Source organism: Neopsephotus bourkii, unplaced genomic scaffold, assembly GCF_033783945.1.
Source record: "Neopsephotus bourkii isolate Nb327-2 ecotype Australia unplaced genomic scaffold, CSIRO-AGI_Nbou_v1 NB_1615, whole genome shotgun sequence".
In the NCBI taxonomy this organism is placed as follows: domain Eukaryota; kingdom Metazoa; phylum Chordata; class Aves; order Psittaciformes; family Psittacidae; genus Neopsephotus; species Neopsephotus bourkii.
This window is the reverse complement of record NW_026902090.1, coordinates 4,952,964-4,968,014: the sequence shown is the minus strand read 5'-3', so window position 1 is coordinate 4,968,014 and position 15,051 is coordinate 4,952,964. Positions and strand designations below refer to the sequence as shown.

Genomic DNA, 15,051 nt, shown 5'->3' with positions numbered 1-15,051 from the left:
CCCTCACTTTTTGTGTTTTGTCTGGTAAGCTGCCAGTCGTACTGCAAAGCCAAGTATCACTGAGAAGATGCTGCATACAAAACCTCACCTCCATGAGGTACTTTTTTCTTCCCAAATTGTTGGCAGGATCTCAGCTTCTGATGCAGATCAGCAGAGACAAGGAAAGGCACAACTTATTGCCAGCAGGTACAGAAACCCCAGCATCACTCTGACTTGCTTGTCTACGCTTGCAAATTGCACTGGGGCAAATTATATCAAATGGGCAGATGGGATGTGCAGAGGCTGAACAGTGTTGAGTTGCAGCCCTTCCTGCCAACCTGCTCTGATCAACTGTATTCCAGTACAAACCTGCAGGACAGTAGGATTCAATCCTTAACAGCTCAGCCATGTCCAGTTTTCCTTTCTTGAAAAATTAACTAGCATATTCATATACTGCTCTCTCCTGGAAGATAAGGTCCCATCTCCAACTCTTTTTAGCCAAAATTTCAACAGCAGCATGAAGATTCCACATAGTAATCCCATTTATCAAAATGTGGCATAAGTCAAAACATGGCACAGCAAATCTCATCCCTTCTCTGGTTTACACATGTGGTATTTGTACTCCATGAAGCAAGGCCAAGTCCTGAGCCATCAATAAAGCTCCCTGGCACTACAAGACTTGAGACAAAAAGCAGTCTCTATTCCCAGCATATTACACAAGGGTCAGATTCTAACCCACTTACACACAGCGAGTCAAAACTCAGCTCCCAGTAGCTGTGGAGTAAGGTGTGATCCAGTATGAGTGCAAGTAGTTGAAAAAAAAGAAAAAGCACTCAACAGCAAATAAACCAAGTACCACCCAGAAACAAATAACAACTGATACAGGGAAGGAAGCAGCAAAGCTGTCAACAAAAAGCCTGAGACCAGATCTCTGGGATGGGAAGAAAGGGGTAAGGGGCTTTGTGCAGAACAGTAGACGAACAGGGGCTGACAGAGCAACTCGCTTCTTCAGGAATCTCTGACACGAGACACAGGCCCCTGTGCCTCCTCTCCCCCAGTGAAATCAGCACTGTCTTAACTCCAGAGGCTGTAGGAAGGACTGAGAACTGGCAGGTGCTCAGCCATCAGAGCAATGGGGGGGAAGGGAATCTCCTCTGACAGAAAAAGACATAATATATTTAAAACCATGCTGAAGCAAGTGCTCAGCAACCCCCTTACTCCTCCTCTGCACAGTGAGGTACAGCTGTACAGAACTGCTGCTCTGGGAAATCAGGCTTTCTCATGCACCAGCCAGCCAAGGTTGACTTGCACCTAGCGACAGAAGCTACATCCTCTCAGCTTCTGCATCCCTGTTAGTGAGCCTGTGGCACATGAAGCCATCACATGAGGCACCTAATGCAAGCCTACCTGCCCCCTCAATCCTTGCTCAGGGACACTGTGAGCAAATTAAGCTTAAAGCCCACTCCTACCCTCAAAAAACAGCTTCAAAGGTTACGAGAGTGGAGGGCTGCAGAGAAGATTAAGCACAAAACCAAGTGATGGGATTTAGAAGCATGTAAAAGAAGTTTCAGATGTAGCAGAAGAGAGTGCAATGACAGAGAAAATGAGCTGCATCACTAGAATAGCCAGAAGAGCAGAGAAACCCAGACACCCAAATGTGCAAGATACCGTGTCCAAAATGCCTTACCATGCCCATTACAGCTGCTGCTTCCAACCTGCTACTGGGCTGCAGTTGTTTGAAAGGCCTTTGGGAAGTAGCCTCAAACACAAGGGAGGATAATGGGAAGAGAGGAAAGTGAAAGGAAAAAGAAACTGGACAGAGATCAAACCCTCCCCCATGGGACTGAGCAATAGATTCTTTGAGTGCCCTTAACACAGGCCTCCCGGGAGAGCTGAGGGCTCCTAATGCTGCTGGGGGGGTGCCTGGCATTTCCCCAGGATCAGGCCAAAAACTAACAGGCTTTTCTGCATGCCTGAGAGGCTAAATAAAAACAAAACACAAAGGACAATCTAATATTGCAACGTAATTTCAGATCCTGTTATAAATCTTAACTTCATTAAACTGACTGTATGAAGGGGGGGGATCATTTTGCCTCCCTGCTGTTCATTTTATTTCCTGCTGACACAACGATTTAAATTGATTAAAAAGTCTTCTCAATTATTTTCCAAAATGTATAAATATCAAACCAGTCTAATCCTAACTAACTATAATGAACCTTTCAAATCACTGGGTCTATTTAGAACTGCACATAGAGGGTCCCTAAGAGCAGCTTCCAGTGACATTGATGTGATGTGCCCACAGAACTGTACTCCCAGCACGGGCTACTTCACTTCTCCAGGAAGTTTACAGAGTTCAGCTTCTGCCCCACAAACGTCTTCAGAAGGACTGAACATTAAATCAGTGATCCTGTATGTTACAATAAATCCCTGTTCATTTTTCATCCCAGTCCAAAAAAACAGAAGACATTTTTGTCAAGAACAAATGAAAAAAAGTGACAAAATTAAATACTAATAAGATAAAAGTTGGCTAACTGAGCTGCTTGTGGTTTTGCTTTTAGCTGTGTGCTATAGGGGATTTAAAACAAAAAGTTTCCTGTGTTTCTTATGAACTCCAGGTCACAAAGACTGCAATTCTCCACATATTTTTGCAGGTGGGTCAGTTTCAGTACCTAAATACCCCTGATTAAAACAAGACTGCATAGTTTTAAATATAGTCAGGTTTTAACTCTCAGATTGCAACATGAGGTCTTGAAAATACCCATGTAAAACACTGCACATCCCTACAGATAATGTCCGGAGGATTGCAGAGGGGAAGCCCTCTGCATCGTATCTGCTGCCAGCTGCATGACTGAGATAAAATATCCCCCTTAAAAATGCATCATGAAAATGAGAAATACTGAAGCAATGTTTTCCCTCCTATCTGCACACCCCTGTTCAGGGTAGAAAATAGAACTATTTTGCTGGGACTGGGAGACCATTACATTCTATAAGAATAAGATTTGCTCTGCCACTGCCATCCAGAGCTGGGCTGCCTGCTCCTCAGAACTTCTCTGCGTATTCATGACATGACAGCATAGAGCCCATGTCTGGGCTGCAAATTCTGAAGGGAAATACTTCGATTTAAACTATGAATTACACAGCATCCAGGCTCTGTAAATACGCTGAACCACATAATCATGGATTATTTGGTTCAATAAAGACCAACAGCAATGCACACATGTTGACTTGTAAAAATGTATAAGTAAAGAAGAAAAAGAAAACAACCCTGCTTTGCAAGGTTGATCAAGAGACATTTTTACAGACCTTTAAATGACAAGATCTGCACAAAATCTAAATGCATAATTTCTCTGTTATGCTCAAAATTAAACATTTGGAGACAAAAGCAATCTAAGAAAATCTCTTGTCCACACATGAAATGTAAGTTTTACCGCTCATCAAGGCTTGATGTTTAATTCAAAATCCATTCAAACTCCACTAGACAGAACTTACTGAATTGTCCCTTTGATTTTAACAGGAAGGGATGATACAGAGCCTTCCTTAAACAAGGCTGATGCTATACTCAGCATCACACAAAACACACTGCAGTGAATTTGGAGGCACCCTGAACTTCACAGTTGTCACTTCCCGGCACTGCAGCCATCTGGAAGGCCTGCCATCTCCTACAGCAAGTGCAAGCTGCTACGACTTGTGCTAAAAGAAACTTCCATTTCCAACTGTGCCTATAAGATCTGAGCTCCCCAAAAGACCCACTCTGGCCTCTGTCTGGAGGAGACCTGGCGTTGGGTCACTCCCTGAGGCAGAAACAAGCATGGGAGGCACCACACTGGGTAACAATCTCACTCCAAATAATCTATTTGGGCTCAGTATTACATGAATAATAACAGTTTTAAGTAACACTAGAAAGTATCTTTTCTGCTTCTCTTGCCTTTCTCCCCATATCAATATATTCAGCTCTGTAAGCCCAGTGAGCTGGTCTCAACACAGAAAGGTGCCCCATGAGAGCACCCAGGCCCCAGGGACAGGGAGTGTTCTGCACCCCTCTCCAGCCTACAAGTTGCTGGATTCCATGCTAAGGAGCTCCTGAGGGGGATGTGCTTCCAGCCCCGCTCTGGAGAAGGGCAGGTTGCCATGACAAAGGCCTTTGAGAGAAAGAGGTGTGGGATGGAAAAATAGTACGTGAGAAACCTAGAGGAGGAAAATGTGTATCTCAATTCAGCATTTGCCAGAATTCCCCAACACAGAGTCACTGGGATTCAGGACTTTGGTTCACGGGAAAAAGTAAATGACTACAGCTGTTCTGAGATCAGGAGAGGCTGGATGAAGGATGGAAGTAAATATAAACACACAGCACACAAAAAGCTCAGGATATGCTGATCCTGATGAAGAAAACCGCCCCACAGCAAGGTGTCCTAACATCACTTCAAAGAACCTTTATTATCAAATGCTGCTGAAGCAGAATCACTGCAAGCAAAGGCACCTTTCCCTTAGGCCTTTACAGGCACTTCCCAATGGCCTTAAGAAAGCTTTAATCACCTGAGCCACCTGCCACTATTTTATGGACTGCACAAGCCCTGCTGCAGTAAAAGCAAGCTTGCAATTACATTTTCAAAATTATACTTTCTGTTTCTGAAGTTTCTCTATCCCAGAAGGTCTCAACAAAGTCTGAACAATTCTACAGAATGAAGTGAAAGAAAACAAAAAGAACAAGAAAAAGAGGGGAGAGGCAGATTCTATCACAGCACCAAGTGACAGGCTTAACCTTGTTGTCTCTTCAAGATTTAAGAAACCAAGAAATACCGTATAATAAGAGAACTGTCAAAACATGGAGTTCTACAATTACCCAGCAATCAGAAAGCTGGGAAACCCCGCTGCCCTGAAAGGCAGAGTGAAAGACAGCTTCGTTTTCCTGAACTGAATTTTTAACATGTTGTACATAGCAGCCAGCCATCTCCCTCTCTCCCGTTTCTTGTAGGGGATCCATTTCAAAATATCATTTTCTTGCTTCAAATCATGCCTGTCATTACAATCCCAGTGCACTCAGGCTGCACACATACTATCCCTTAAAAGCAGTGACTTCTGGGTTGGAAAGACATCAGCTGTGTATAATGGGTGTAGCTACTGCCTACCTCCTCCCTCAGCCCTATGAGCAGATCTCCCTATTCCCTTTCCCTCTGCAGCATCTGAGCCTTGGCACAGAGACAGGTGACAGTACCACTTCAGATAGAGCTCCCCTGTGTCCCCTCTGCTCTCAGTGCCACAGACCTAGAATGGACACTGTATTTGTGTCTCCCAGCTCTGAACTCCCCCTCAGATTCTTCCCCTTTTCCCCACAGGGTAAGTTTCTCTCCTCTGCCTCCAGCTTTCTTCTCCAGCTTCATCATCCCTGCATCCCACGTGTTCCTGCCCACATCGTACCTGTTGGCAAGACTTGCATTGCTGCCACTGCCGCTGTGTTTTCTTGCCCGGCTCAGCCTCCGCGTGGGCTTTGGGTCTTGTAGTCCAGGGCTTGGAACAGAGGGGAAGGCTGAGGCATAGCCATGTTCGCACTCTGCATGAGAATCAACAGGCAGGGCATAAAAAAAAAGGTTATTAACCAAAAGAAAGAGGAAAAAACCAGCAGTCAGCAGCAGGCAGGCCTCACCACTGCCCCATCAGTCAGGCTGGGGAGGCCCTTAACCACAACAGCTCAGGGAAATTACTGATGATGTATTCACAGGGAAGCGGACTGGGAGGTGCAGAAAAGAGGAAGGGGAATACATAGGCTCTGCCAACCTTGCAGGAAGGACAGCGCCACTTAAAACACCTGAAAACATCAAAACAGGACAGCCCGGAGAGCACCTCGTCTCTGCTCCTGTCTGAACTATCTGAACTAGGCAAACCAGGCACATTTCATCATGCCATCGAGGTCTCCGCAAAGCCAGAGCCACCACCACCATCCTGGTGGGAAACTTTGACACCAAACACCACTTTTCCTTCCATCCGCCAGAATCTCCCCCTCTCTCCCTTCCACCTCAGCCACCACCTCCGGAAGGACGGGTCAGCCCCATCCCTCATCAAACCCCTCACTGATGGGGTTTACCTCCTCCAGCACGCACTTGCTCTGATCCCCTTCTCACCCTTCCGCCGGGGATTTCTGACCCCAACCCCGCTTCCCCCATTACCCCGGCTGTTATCCCAGCACCCCTCCTTCCCCACATTACCTCTCTCCCTCCGCTCCAGATACTCGGCCGCCTCCAGCAGCCGCTGGATGTTGATCATCTGGACCTGCTCCATGGCACTCCGCAGCCCCGGGCCCCCCTCCGCCCCCTCGCTGGAAACGGGGGCGGCAGCGGGGGGCTGCACCGCGGGATCGCCGTCTCTCCCCAGCCCCCGGGCCTCCTCACACCGACAGCCCCCTCCGTACCGGCCGGGGGGGGAGAGGTGGGGGGGGCGGGTTAGGAGGGCGGCTCTCCTGGGATGGGCGCACGGAGGTGGTAAGGAACGCGTGAGGAAATGCCGGAGGAAGGACCGGGATCCTCCTCCCGGCGGAGACAACTGCTACTCCGGACCCACACCCGGCCCCGCCCCGGGTTCACCCCACGTCGGGCCCTGCCAGGACCCAACCACCCGGGGCGGCCCCTCAGCCCCTCGCCCCGCCCCGCACCACTTTGTTTACCTCTGCCCGGCGCTCACGGGAGCGCGCCCGCGGGGCTGCCTGGGAAATGTAGTTCCCGCCTGCAGCCGGGCACCGCGGGACGGTGGCGGCATTGGGGTACACACATAGGGACACCGCACACACACGCGTGGGGGCCCAGAGCTCCCCCCCCCCCCTCCGCCCCGAGCAATGGCTGTGTGCCATGATGCCTGCAGTGATGGTTCCAAGCCCAGCCAGACCCTGAGGTGATGGCTGTGCCCTGGCCCAGGCCCTGATGTAGTGGTGGACAGACTCTGAGGTGGGGGCTCCATGCACACCCAGACCCTGAGGTGGTGGCTCCATGCGCACCCAGACCCTGAGGTGATGGCTGTGCTCACCCAGACCCTGAGGTGATGGCTCCATGCACACCCAGACCCTGAGGTGACGGCTCCCTGCGCACCCAGACCCTGAGGTGACGGCTCCCTGCGCACCCAGACCCTGAGGTGACGGCTCGATGCGCACCCAGCCCCTGAGGTGACGGCTCCCTGCGCACCCAGACCCTGAAGTGACGGCTCCATGCGCACCCAGACCCTGAAGTGACGTCTCCATGCGCACCCAGACCCTGAGTGAGGCTCCTGCCACCCAGCCCTGAGGTGAGGCTCCTGCCACCCAGACCCTGAGGTGACGGCTCCATGCACACCCAGACCCTGAGGTGATGGCTCCATGCACACCCAGACCCTGAGGTGACGGCTCCATGCACACCCAGACCCTGAGGTGATGGCTCCATGCACACCCAGACCCTGAGGTAATGGCTCCATGTTCACCCAGACCCTGAGGTAATGGCTCCATGCACACCCAGGCCCTGAGGTGATGGCTCCGTGCTCACCCAGCCCCTGAGGTGACGGCTCCATGCGCACCCAGACCCTGAGGTGATGGCTCCATGCACACCCAGACCCTGAGGTGATGGCTCCATGCGCACCCAGACCCTGAGGTGACGGCTCCGTGCTCACACAGACCCTGAGGTTATGGCTCCGTGCTCACCCAGACCCTGAGGTCATGGCTCCGTGCTCACCCAGACCCTGAGGTGATGGCTCTGTGCTCACTCAGGCCCTAAGGGGATGGCTCCATGTCCACCCAGCCCCTGAGGTGATGGCTCCATGCTCACCCAGACCCTGAGGTGATGGCTCCATGTTCACCCAGACCCTGAGGTGATGGCTCCATGTTCACCCAGACCCTGAGGTGACGGCTCCATGCTCACCCAGACCCTGAGGTGACGGCTCCATGCTCACCCAGACCCTGAGGTAATGGCTCCATGCTCACCCAGGCCCTGAGGTGATGTCTGTGCTCACGGGGCCCTGAGGTGGCGGTGGTTTGCTCCATCCTTCCTCCCTCCCTGCCAGCTCACAGCACTGGTGCATCAGTGGCACAAGCCCAGCGGCACTCAGTATCCATGAGGGGTGATGAGTGTGCCACAGCTTCCTCCCAGGGCCACCACCTGCAGGCTGAGCTCCATGCTCCACCAACATACTAGCGGCCTCAGAGGCAGGAGGGACCTGCAGCCACTTCATCCCTCCCCTTGCACACACCAGGGCTGTGCAAGTGCCAGGACTGTGGCAAGAATAAAGCCAGGAGACTACAAAAGAAAACCGGCAGCCACAAGGTGGGGGCTTCCCACATCTCACCCATGGAGATGGAACTGAAGGTGCTCTGGGACCTCACCATTTTCTGATATGAACACAGCCCTTTGAGAGTATAGACAGATGTCACAGAGAGCAGTCTTCACTGTATTTGAAGCAGCACGTAAACAAGTAACAACAGTGACCACTCAACATTTGAACAAATACTGTCACACCTATACCTTGAAGTCTGATCACTCTTCTCAGCACCTAAATCAAGTATTTACATCCTGATTTTCATACAGGCACAAGCCCTCGAGACCACTTATTTAACTCTGAATTTTACCAGCTTCAGCGTTTGCTGGAATAGAGCTTAAAAACCTGTTAACATTCAATTGTATCATACCGGTCTCTGAAATGTTTGATCTACCCTCATAAAGGGCCCAATCAGAGAGCATTCAAAATCAGAATCAGAAGGTTCAGAGCAATAATCAGAATCTCAAACTGATACTGACTTAGAAACCCTCAAAGGACTGTTTTGTAGTTCCAATTGGGATTATTTTCATGGGTCTGAACCTTTAGGCTATGACAGGTTACATTTGTAAGCATTCCTTCATCACGATGGGTAAAAAGTACCCTGGAAAAGTACCTTAAAACTCCCAGAAAACCTGAAGTTATCAATTAGTGGTTCCTGTCTAATAGCAAGAGCTTTAAGCAAAGCACAAAGTATTGGGAGTCTCGTGATGAAGTTGCAAGAGTTGGCAGCACTCAACTTAAGAAGGCCTAAAAAAATGGATTCAGGGTAGCTAACTTTTCTTTAAACACATTTTGCTGATTCACCATTTCTGAGGTTTTCTCAGAAAACTGCAGGCTTGCAGCTGATGGAGGTAAAAATAATAGCACCATTCAGTTCTTACACAGCCCTTTTCATCTCCCAATCTCAAAGGGTTGATTTGTTTTGCTTCTTTTAAGATGGGATCACTGAAGAGTACAGGAAGCTGGGACACCTTTGGGGTCATGCCTCCCTCATCCTGCTCTGTGGAAAAGCAAGCCTCAGCCCTCACTCAGGCAGGACAGCCTCCATTCACGTACCTACCCTGAGCCAACTACAGCTCTCGTAAAGATTGGCTTTTGTCTGGACAAGAACTCAGGGAAGGAAGTATTCTTTCTCTCTCCACCTCTTTTTTCTATGCTGGGAACTGCCGATAGAGCAGATAGTTATAATCACATGGAAAGTTTCAGACTTGATCAGTTTCAGGGACTTATTTGTATGGTTTTGGATTATTCACAAAGAGAAAAGGACACAGGTGTGCATACCCTTCCGCAAGTGCATTTCCGGGCTCTAATTATGCTGCTTCTAACCTGCTTCCAAAACCAGGGAGCCATTTGCCTCTCAGGATTAGCCCTAAACATTAACCCCCAACCCTCCCTCACAAAAAAACTATGACAGAGCCCCAAATCTCTGCAAGACAAGTTTCTGTCAGCATCCACTGACACTAGCTTTTCCGATGGCATATTTGGAAAATCCACTCTAGAGATTATCCAGGGAAAGCCACAGCTGGAAAATGGAGAGGAAGTGTAGGAGTATATCAAAGTGTTAGCCTCCTGACGCCAAAGTTTAAGATACAAAACGAAAGAGTAAGAAGGAGGGGGACACAATACACACGGTGAACAAAATCAGCATTGGAATGAAGTAACAGCAGGGTCAGTTCTGCGTGAAACGATGTAGCATCGGCTCTCCCACTTACACATCAGCTCAGCTTCCAAGTCTTTGTTTCTGAAGTAAACAATGTACAGTTAGAAGAAAAAATCTATGTGAAACAAAGACAAATTTGAGTATGAGCTGTGGGACATCTTCCCCAAGAAGGAGCCCTAAAGAGGCAGACAAGCAGAGCCAAGCAGATCTGCTAAACCTTTCAGTTGTCGTCCCAAGTGCTCATGTGGGCAGGTCAGCCTGCAAAATGCCAGAGCTGTGTGTGACAGAAACAAAAGTGAAAAGTGAGTGGCAAGAAGAGCCCAATGCTATTCAACTGCTGACCAAAAGCCCTAAAAGTCACATTTTAAATGTGCTTGAGCACAGGCAACACTGGGGAGGGGCTAAGGGAAGAATATTTTAGGGGAGAATGAGATCATTTAATTTAGTGGCTCCAAATGATCTGTAAGTACAGTTTTCTGATTATAAGTGCTTGCTGCCTGGCATCCGTTCTGGCAGCTGTGATTCACTTTCATTGTGTGTTCTGCTGCTTCGCCCTTTAGAAAGGGGCTTTTTACATTTTATTAAATGGCACTTCGGCAGCCCTCCATTTCCAGCCTTAATAATGGATTTGTTAATCTCCCTGATAGCCTTTCCCTCCTCCTTAGCAACAATTTAAATATCCAAGAAGAAATCTGCAGTGCAGAAATCAATTAATATTTACATCTGAAATGCTGCTGTACTATTTTAATCAAGTAGAACAGATGTGGTCTGTTTTTTACCAACATCACCATCGCTTGCATTAAACTTGCATCTTCCATCAAGGAAATCTTCTAAGAGCTTCCAGAAAGTAATGTTTTAAGCTTTTCAAACCTGCAGTGACTCTACCTCTTTTCTTTCCACTCTGCAGGAAGGGAAACTGAGGTGTAAGCAGCATAATTGCTCATATGAAGAAACACCCTAAGCTAGAGGTGGAACAGGAACATACCTCACGAAACAAGATGCCCAACCCTCTGCTTTGGACACAAGGTTTAGAAATTACACAATGCCTTGCAACGTGGAAGTTATTTTCATTAAAGGCAATCCCTTTGGCTAAACTGCATGGTTTTCCACCCCTTCTTTGGCCTTTTCTAAAACCCTCCTATCCCCAAATCTATCCACTCTCCAGGAGAAATATAAACATGGCAAAGGTGGGCAAAGGAATTTGTAAGAGCTTCCTTTGCCCACCTTTACAAAATCCCTCCAAAGACTTGATATTGCTTCTGAAGCCTTGACACCTAACACTCCTGCAAGCAAGGTGCAAATAATGATCCTCAGGAGGAACAATTCTCTGCTGCTCCGAAAGCAGTGAAAAGATTCACTGATTCCCCAAATCAGCAGACTCATAAACCCCCTGTTTTCCTAGCTAGGGGAACATCATCTCTGGCATACCTGAATATCCCACCTTTCAGCACACGCTGTAACAACCGGGTCTTGTGTACTTTTAACAGCTCAGCATCGGAGGACTTGTAGCAGCAGGCTGGACGACATCCCAGGTCCCACCTACTCAACACCCTTCCAATGCCTGCAATACCTTCCATAAGGGACCTAAAGGCCTATGGGACGTGGCCTCATTTCTCATCCAGGAGCCTCATTCTTTCACAAAGCATCAGATAATCCCTTTCAGCACTCCCACTGGTGCCTGGAACCCATCCACTAGTGAGGACAGGCATTTCAGAGCCAAACCACCTGGATATCCAAGAGTTTAAAGAGGAATAAAGCACATGCTGCATACCTCACTCTGATTCAAAGACAGCTCTGCCAGTCAATAAGGTAAAAGCCACATGTCTACTGGCCCTTTGGGCTGCCAGCTCCTTTCCTCTGGGAGACATGTTGCTCTGTTTCCAGAGCTGTGTTGTGACCTGTCTTGTGCCCCAGTTTATCCTGAGTCAGTGGCTTACTCTGTGACTTTGGTTAAGTCACTTGACTGATCCAAAATTGAGTAAGAGGACCTCCTGGAAATATAAAATACGTCATATAGAGGATGGAGTCCTTCAGCTAAATAAGAAGGTGGGATACTTCATCCAACAGCAGAAGTGCTTCTCTGCCAGCTCTCAGGATGCTCTGCTGACAAGGAATATGATCAGATCTCAGCAGCGCTCCTGGCACAGCCACATGGTTTTACCTCTGCCCTATCATTTCTCCCGCTGTGGCTTCCTTCTGAATTTTATGCTGAGGTCCAAACAGTGTGAGTCAAAATAACCCAACCTGGATGTGGCTAACACATGAATCACTGCGGCCAGGTCACAAACCAAGAGGAATGAAAGGGGTTTATTGTGACCTGGGTGGAAAATATATAAATAAAGGAGCGCTGGACTGCTCCATATATCATATCACTGTAAGACCCAAGAGCATCTATACTGACCTTGAACCATGTGTTCAGCTCTCACTGATTCAATGGGAGCTCTGCACACAGGCTGAAGGCAGTCTCAGCTCCTTCTCCCCTCTGCTAATTATAGGTTTCTGATACTTCTTTACTTTAGCTTGTCAAAAAAAGACCCCAAGCAGCACACAAACAATAGGAAGAGCCTCATGATGAAGATACTGTTGACTCATCCCCAAGGCTCAGTTTTTCTCTCCTTCAGAGAGGATTATTTAGGAGTAAAGGACAAATCTAAGGTCACCCATTTGTTATTCCTGGTCAGAAGGTCAATAAACATAGCCAGCACTAAAAGATGTAGCTATCTTCTGTGAGAGGCCAAAGTTCACTGTCCCATGTGTGCAGACCTCTACTAGACTTGTGAATAAGGACACCACTGTTATAGTGGCTTGCTTTCCTTCGTGCTTTTAGAAGAGGATATGGCAACATCGGTCTGTATCTGCAGTGAGATCAGTATATATTACATACCATGTCTATTACAGATAAGTCATGCCATCCCAAGAATTCATCACATGTTTACGCAACTCCTACTGTCAAAAGCATGAGTCCGCACACACAAAAGGGATGCTTGGCACATACTAAACCTCAGCTGAGTTTATTCCAGGTCTCTCTAAAAACATCTTCCAAACTCCAGCATTTCAGCTGCTACGAATTCCCAGCCATGCTTATTCATGAGGTGGCATTTGCAGAGGTTACAGATACACCAACGGAGCTGCCCCCAGCACAACTTCCATTGCTGAAAACAGCCACTGGAATTTTTTTTTTCATGTGACATTTCTATTCCTTAGATACCAAGCTTAAATTTCTAGAAACAGGTCATTTGGAAACCTGTACATGTCAGTTAGCAAGGTGTGTCGGGATTGGGTTTTGTGGTCTCGCCGTGAGAACTGCAGCAAGCAGGCAGGCAGGAAGCACTGTTCTTCCCTTCCAGAGGCTCAACTGGAAAAATAACTGAGTTATATTTCAGTAGCTAAAATACTCCAGTTTACCCAAGCAGTCTGGTAACAGGACTGTAATACAAACACTGCAATACAAATCATTCCTACTCCTGTATTGTTTAAAGGTAAGTGAATACTACAAGGGTGGTTTCACTGCTGGTGCCGAAGGGGCACTTCCGAAGCATATTCTCCCCCTGCCATAGCCCTGACGGCACAGCCTACTCTGCTCTGCGGCTCTCAGCCCTGTGGTTCTGTTCCCATACCATCCAGTACAACCAATGAGCCCTCTGCTATTCTTCACAACAATGGTGATGGGACGTGGGACCTATAAATGTAAAAAAATCATCTTCTCATTTCTTCCTAGGCACCAAGCAGGTAGGAAACTTAACTGACAGTCCTGCCCTAGACATGGAAGGCTCCAGCACCCACCTCACCCCCCTGACCTGCAGGCAGAGATGGGAAACTGGCGGGTTTTGAAGGCTGAGAAGGGCCTCGTCACAGCTCCTCAAACACCGTAAGATATGACATGGACACTTGGGAATATCTAAGAGCTGGGATCCACAAGAGACAGGGCTGTGCCTGCCTCTCTAACAAATAAGATCCACTCCTGCCTGGGACAAGGTTTTAAAAAGGTAGATAGCCTGGCACAGCCACCAAAGGCTTGGAAGAATGGATGTGGATACTGAGTGTGGTTTATTAGAAACTGTGTAAAACAACTAGGAAAACCTCTGGAGCTCACCCAGCTGTTAACAGCCCTTCCTTAAATTGCTGCCTTTGGCTCCCACACAGCTGTGATGCCGATCCCATCCAACATCTTAGGGCTTCACCCAGCCCCAACCCATCCCCCGTCCTGGCTATGAGGACACAAACATCTCCCTGTTACCTCTGTTTTTGACTGTGTTTCCTTGGGGCAGGGCACTGTCATTCCCCTACGTGTAAGCACCTCGCCCAACCAGGCTGTGACTCAGCCACCTACCTTCCTGCTGGGAGTAACACCAAAATAGCTCCTTACAGCCCCGCATAACACCGCGGTCAAGTGACCTGGGCATCCTGCAGGAAGCAGGAGAGCGACTGCGTTTGGCCACAGTCTCTCCATCACCAAACTTTTCTGAGCTGGTCGGGTTATTGCTAATTGCCAGGCTGGAGACTGTAACAAGGAACGACAGGCATTACCAACATCCCTGCCAAGCTGCCAGCATGGGGTATGCTGAGCACTCACTCCTGTGCCGGCAGATGGAAGGGCAAAGCATCCTCTCAGTGCAATAACCTGAGCTCCGCGTGCAAATCTCTTCCCAGTAAGGCCATGTATAGAGGTTAGGATATAACCCTTCCGCTCCTGCAGCTATTCCCTAGTTTAGACAGGGCCTGTAAGGCTCAGAGATTGTTTTCCAATCCCAGCAGCATTTTTCTTTGTTTGGGAGCAACACGTAAAAGCTGTCTGGTTTACGACGCTCACGTTCTGAACAGCACGTTCGACAGTTGAGCCTTTGGTTAAACGGGACTTTTCAATCTAAAATGTCCTGATTGCAAATTAAGATATTGAAGGGTTTTGCAGAATTGCCTAATAAAGGTGAGGCTTTTCAATACGACGACCGTGATGATTGTTAGTGAAAGCTTCAGTGAAAACAAGTGCTCCGGAATGGAGCTGTTTGGATGCAAACACCTCTTTTCAAAATACAGCAATTAAAACCCCCTGCATCCTACTGCCCTGCTCATTTTCCCGTTCCAAACAAGGAGCTGCATAAAATGCTGCATTTATAAATGGAGCGTATAAAACATCAGGTATTATCTAC

General features: G+C 48.2%; 1 protein-coding gene across 2 annotated transcripts in view; it reads right to left on the bottom strand.

Annotated features, from left to right (window-relative positions):
- The window catches only part of MXI1 (MAX interactor 1, dimerization protein), a 57,533-nt gene that overhangs the window by 40,575 nt on the left and 1,907 nt on the right, over positions 1-15,051 (bottom strand). The window contains exons 1-2 of one of the 2 annotated variants that reach the window (XM_061372665.1): positions 6,180-6,593; positions 5,395-5,527 (exon numbers count right to left, since the gene is read on the bottom strand). In XM_061372665.1, the coding sequence (XP_061228649.1) occupies positions 5,395-5,527; positions 6,180-6,252 (206 nt within the window). In that variant the 5' untranslated portion in view covers positions 6,253-6,593. Of the gene's footprint in view, positions 1-5,394; positions 5,528-6,179; positions 6,594-15,051 lie in introns of those variants that run through there. The other variant, XM_061372664.1, reaches the window with a different exon arrangement.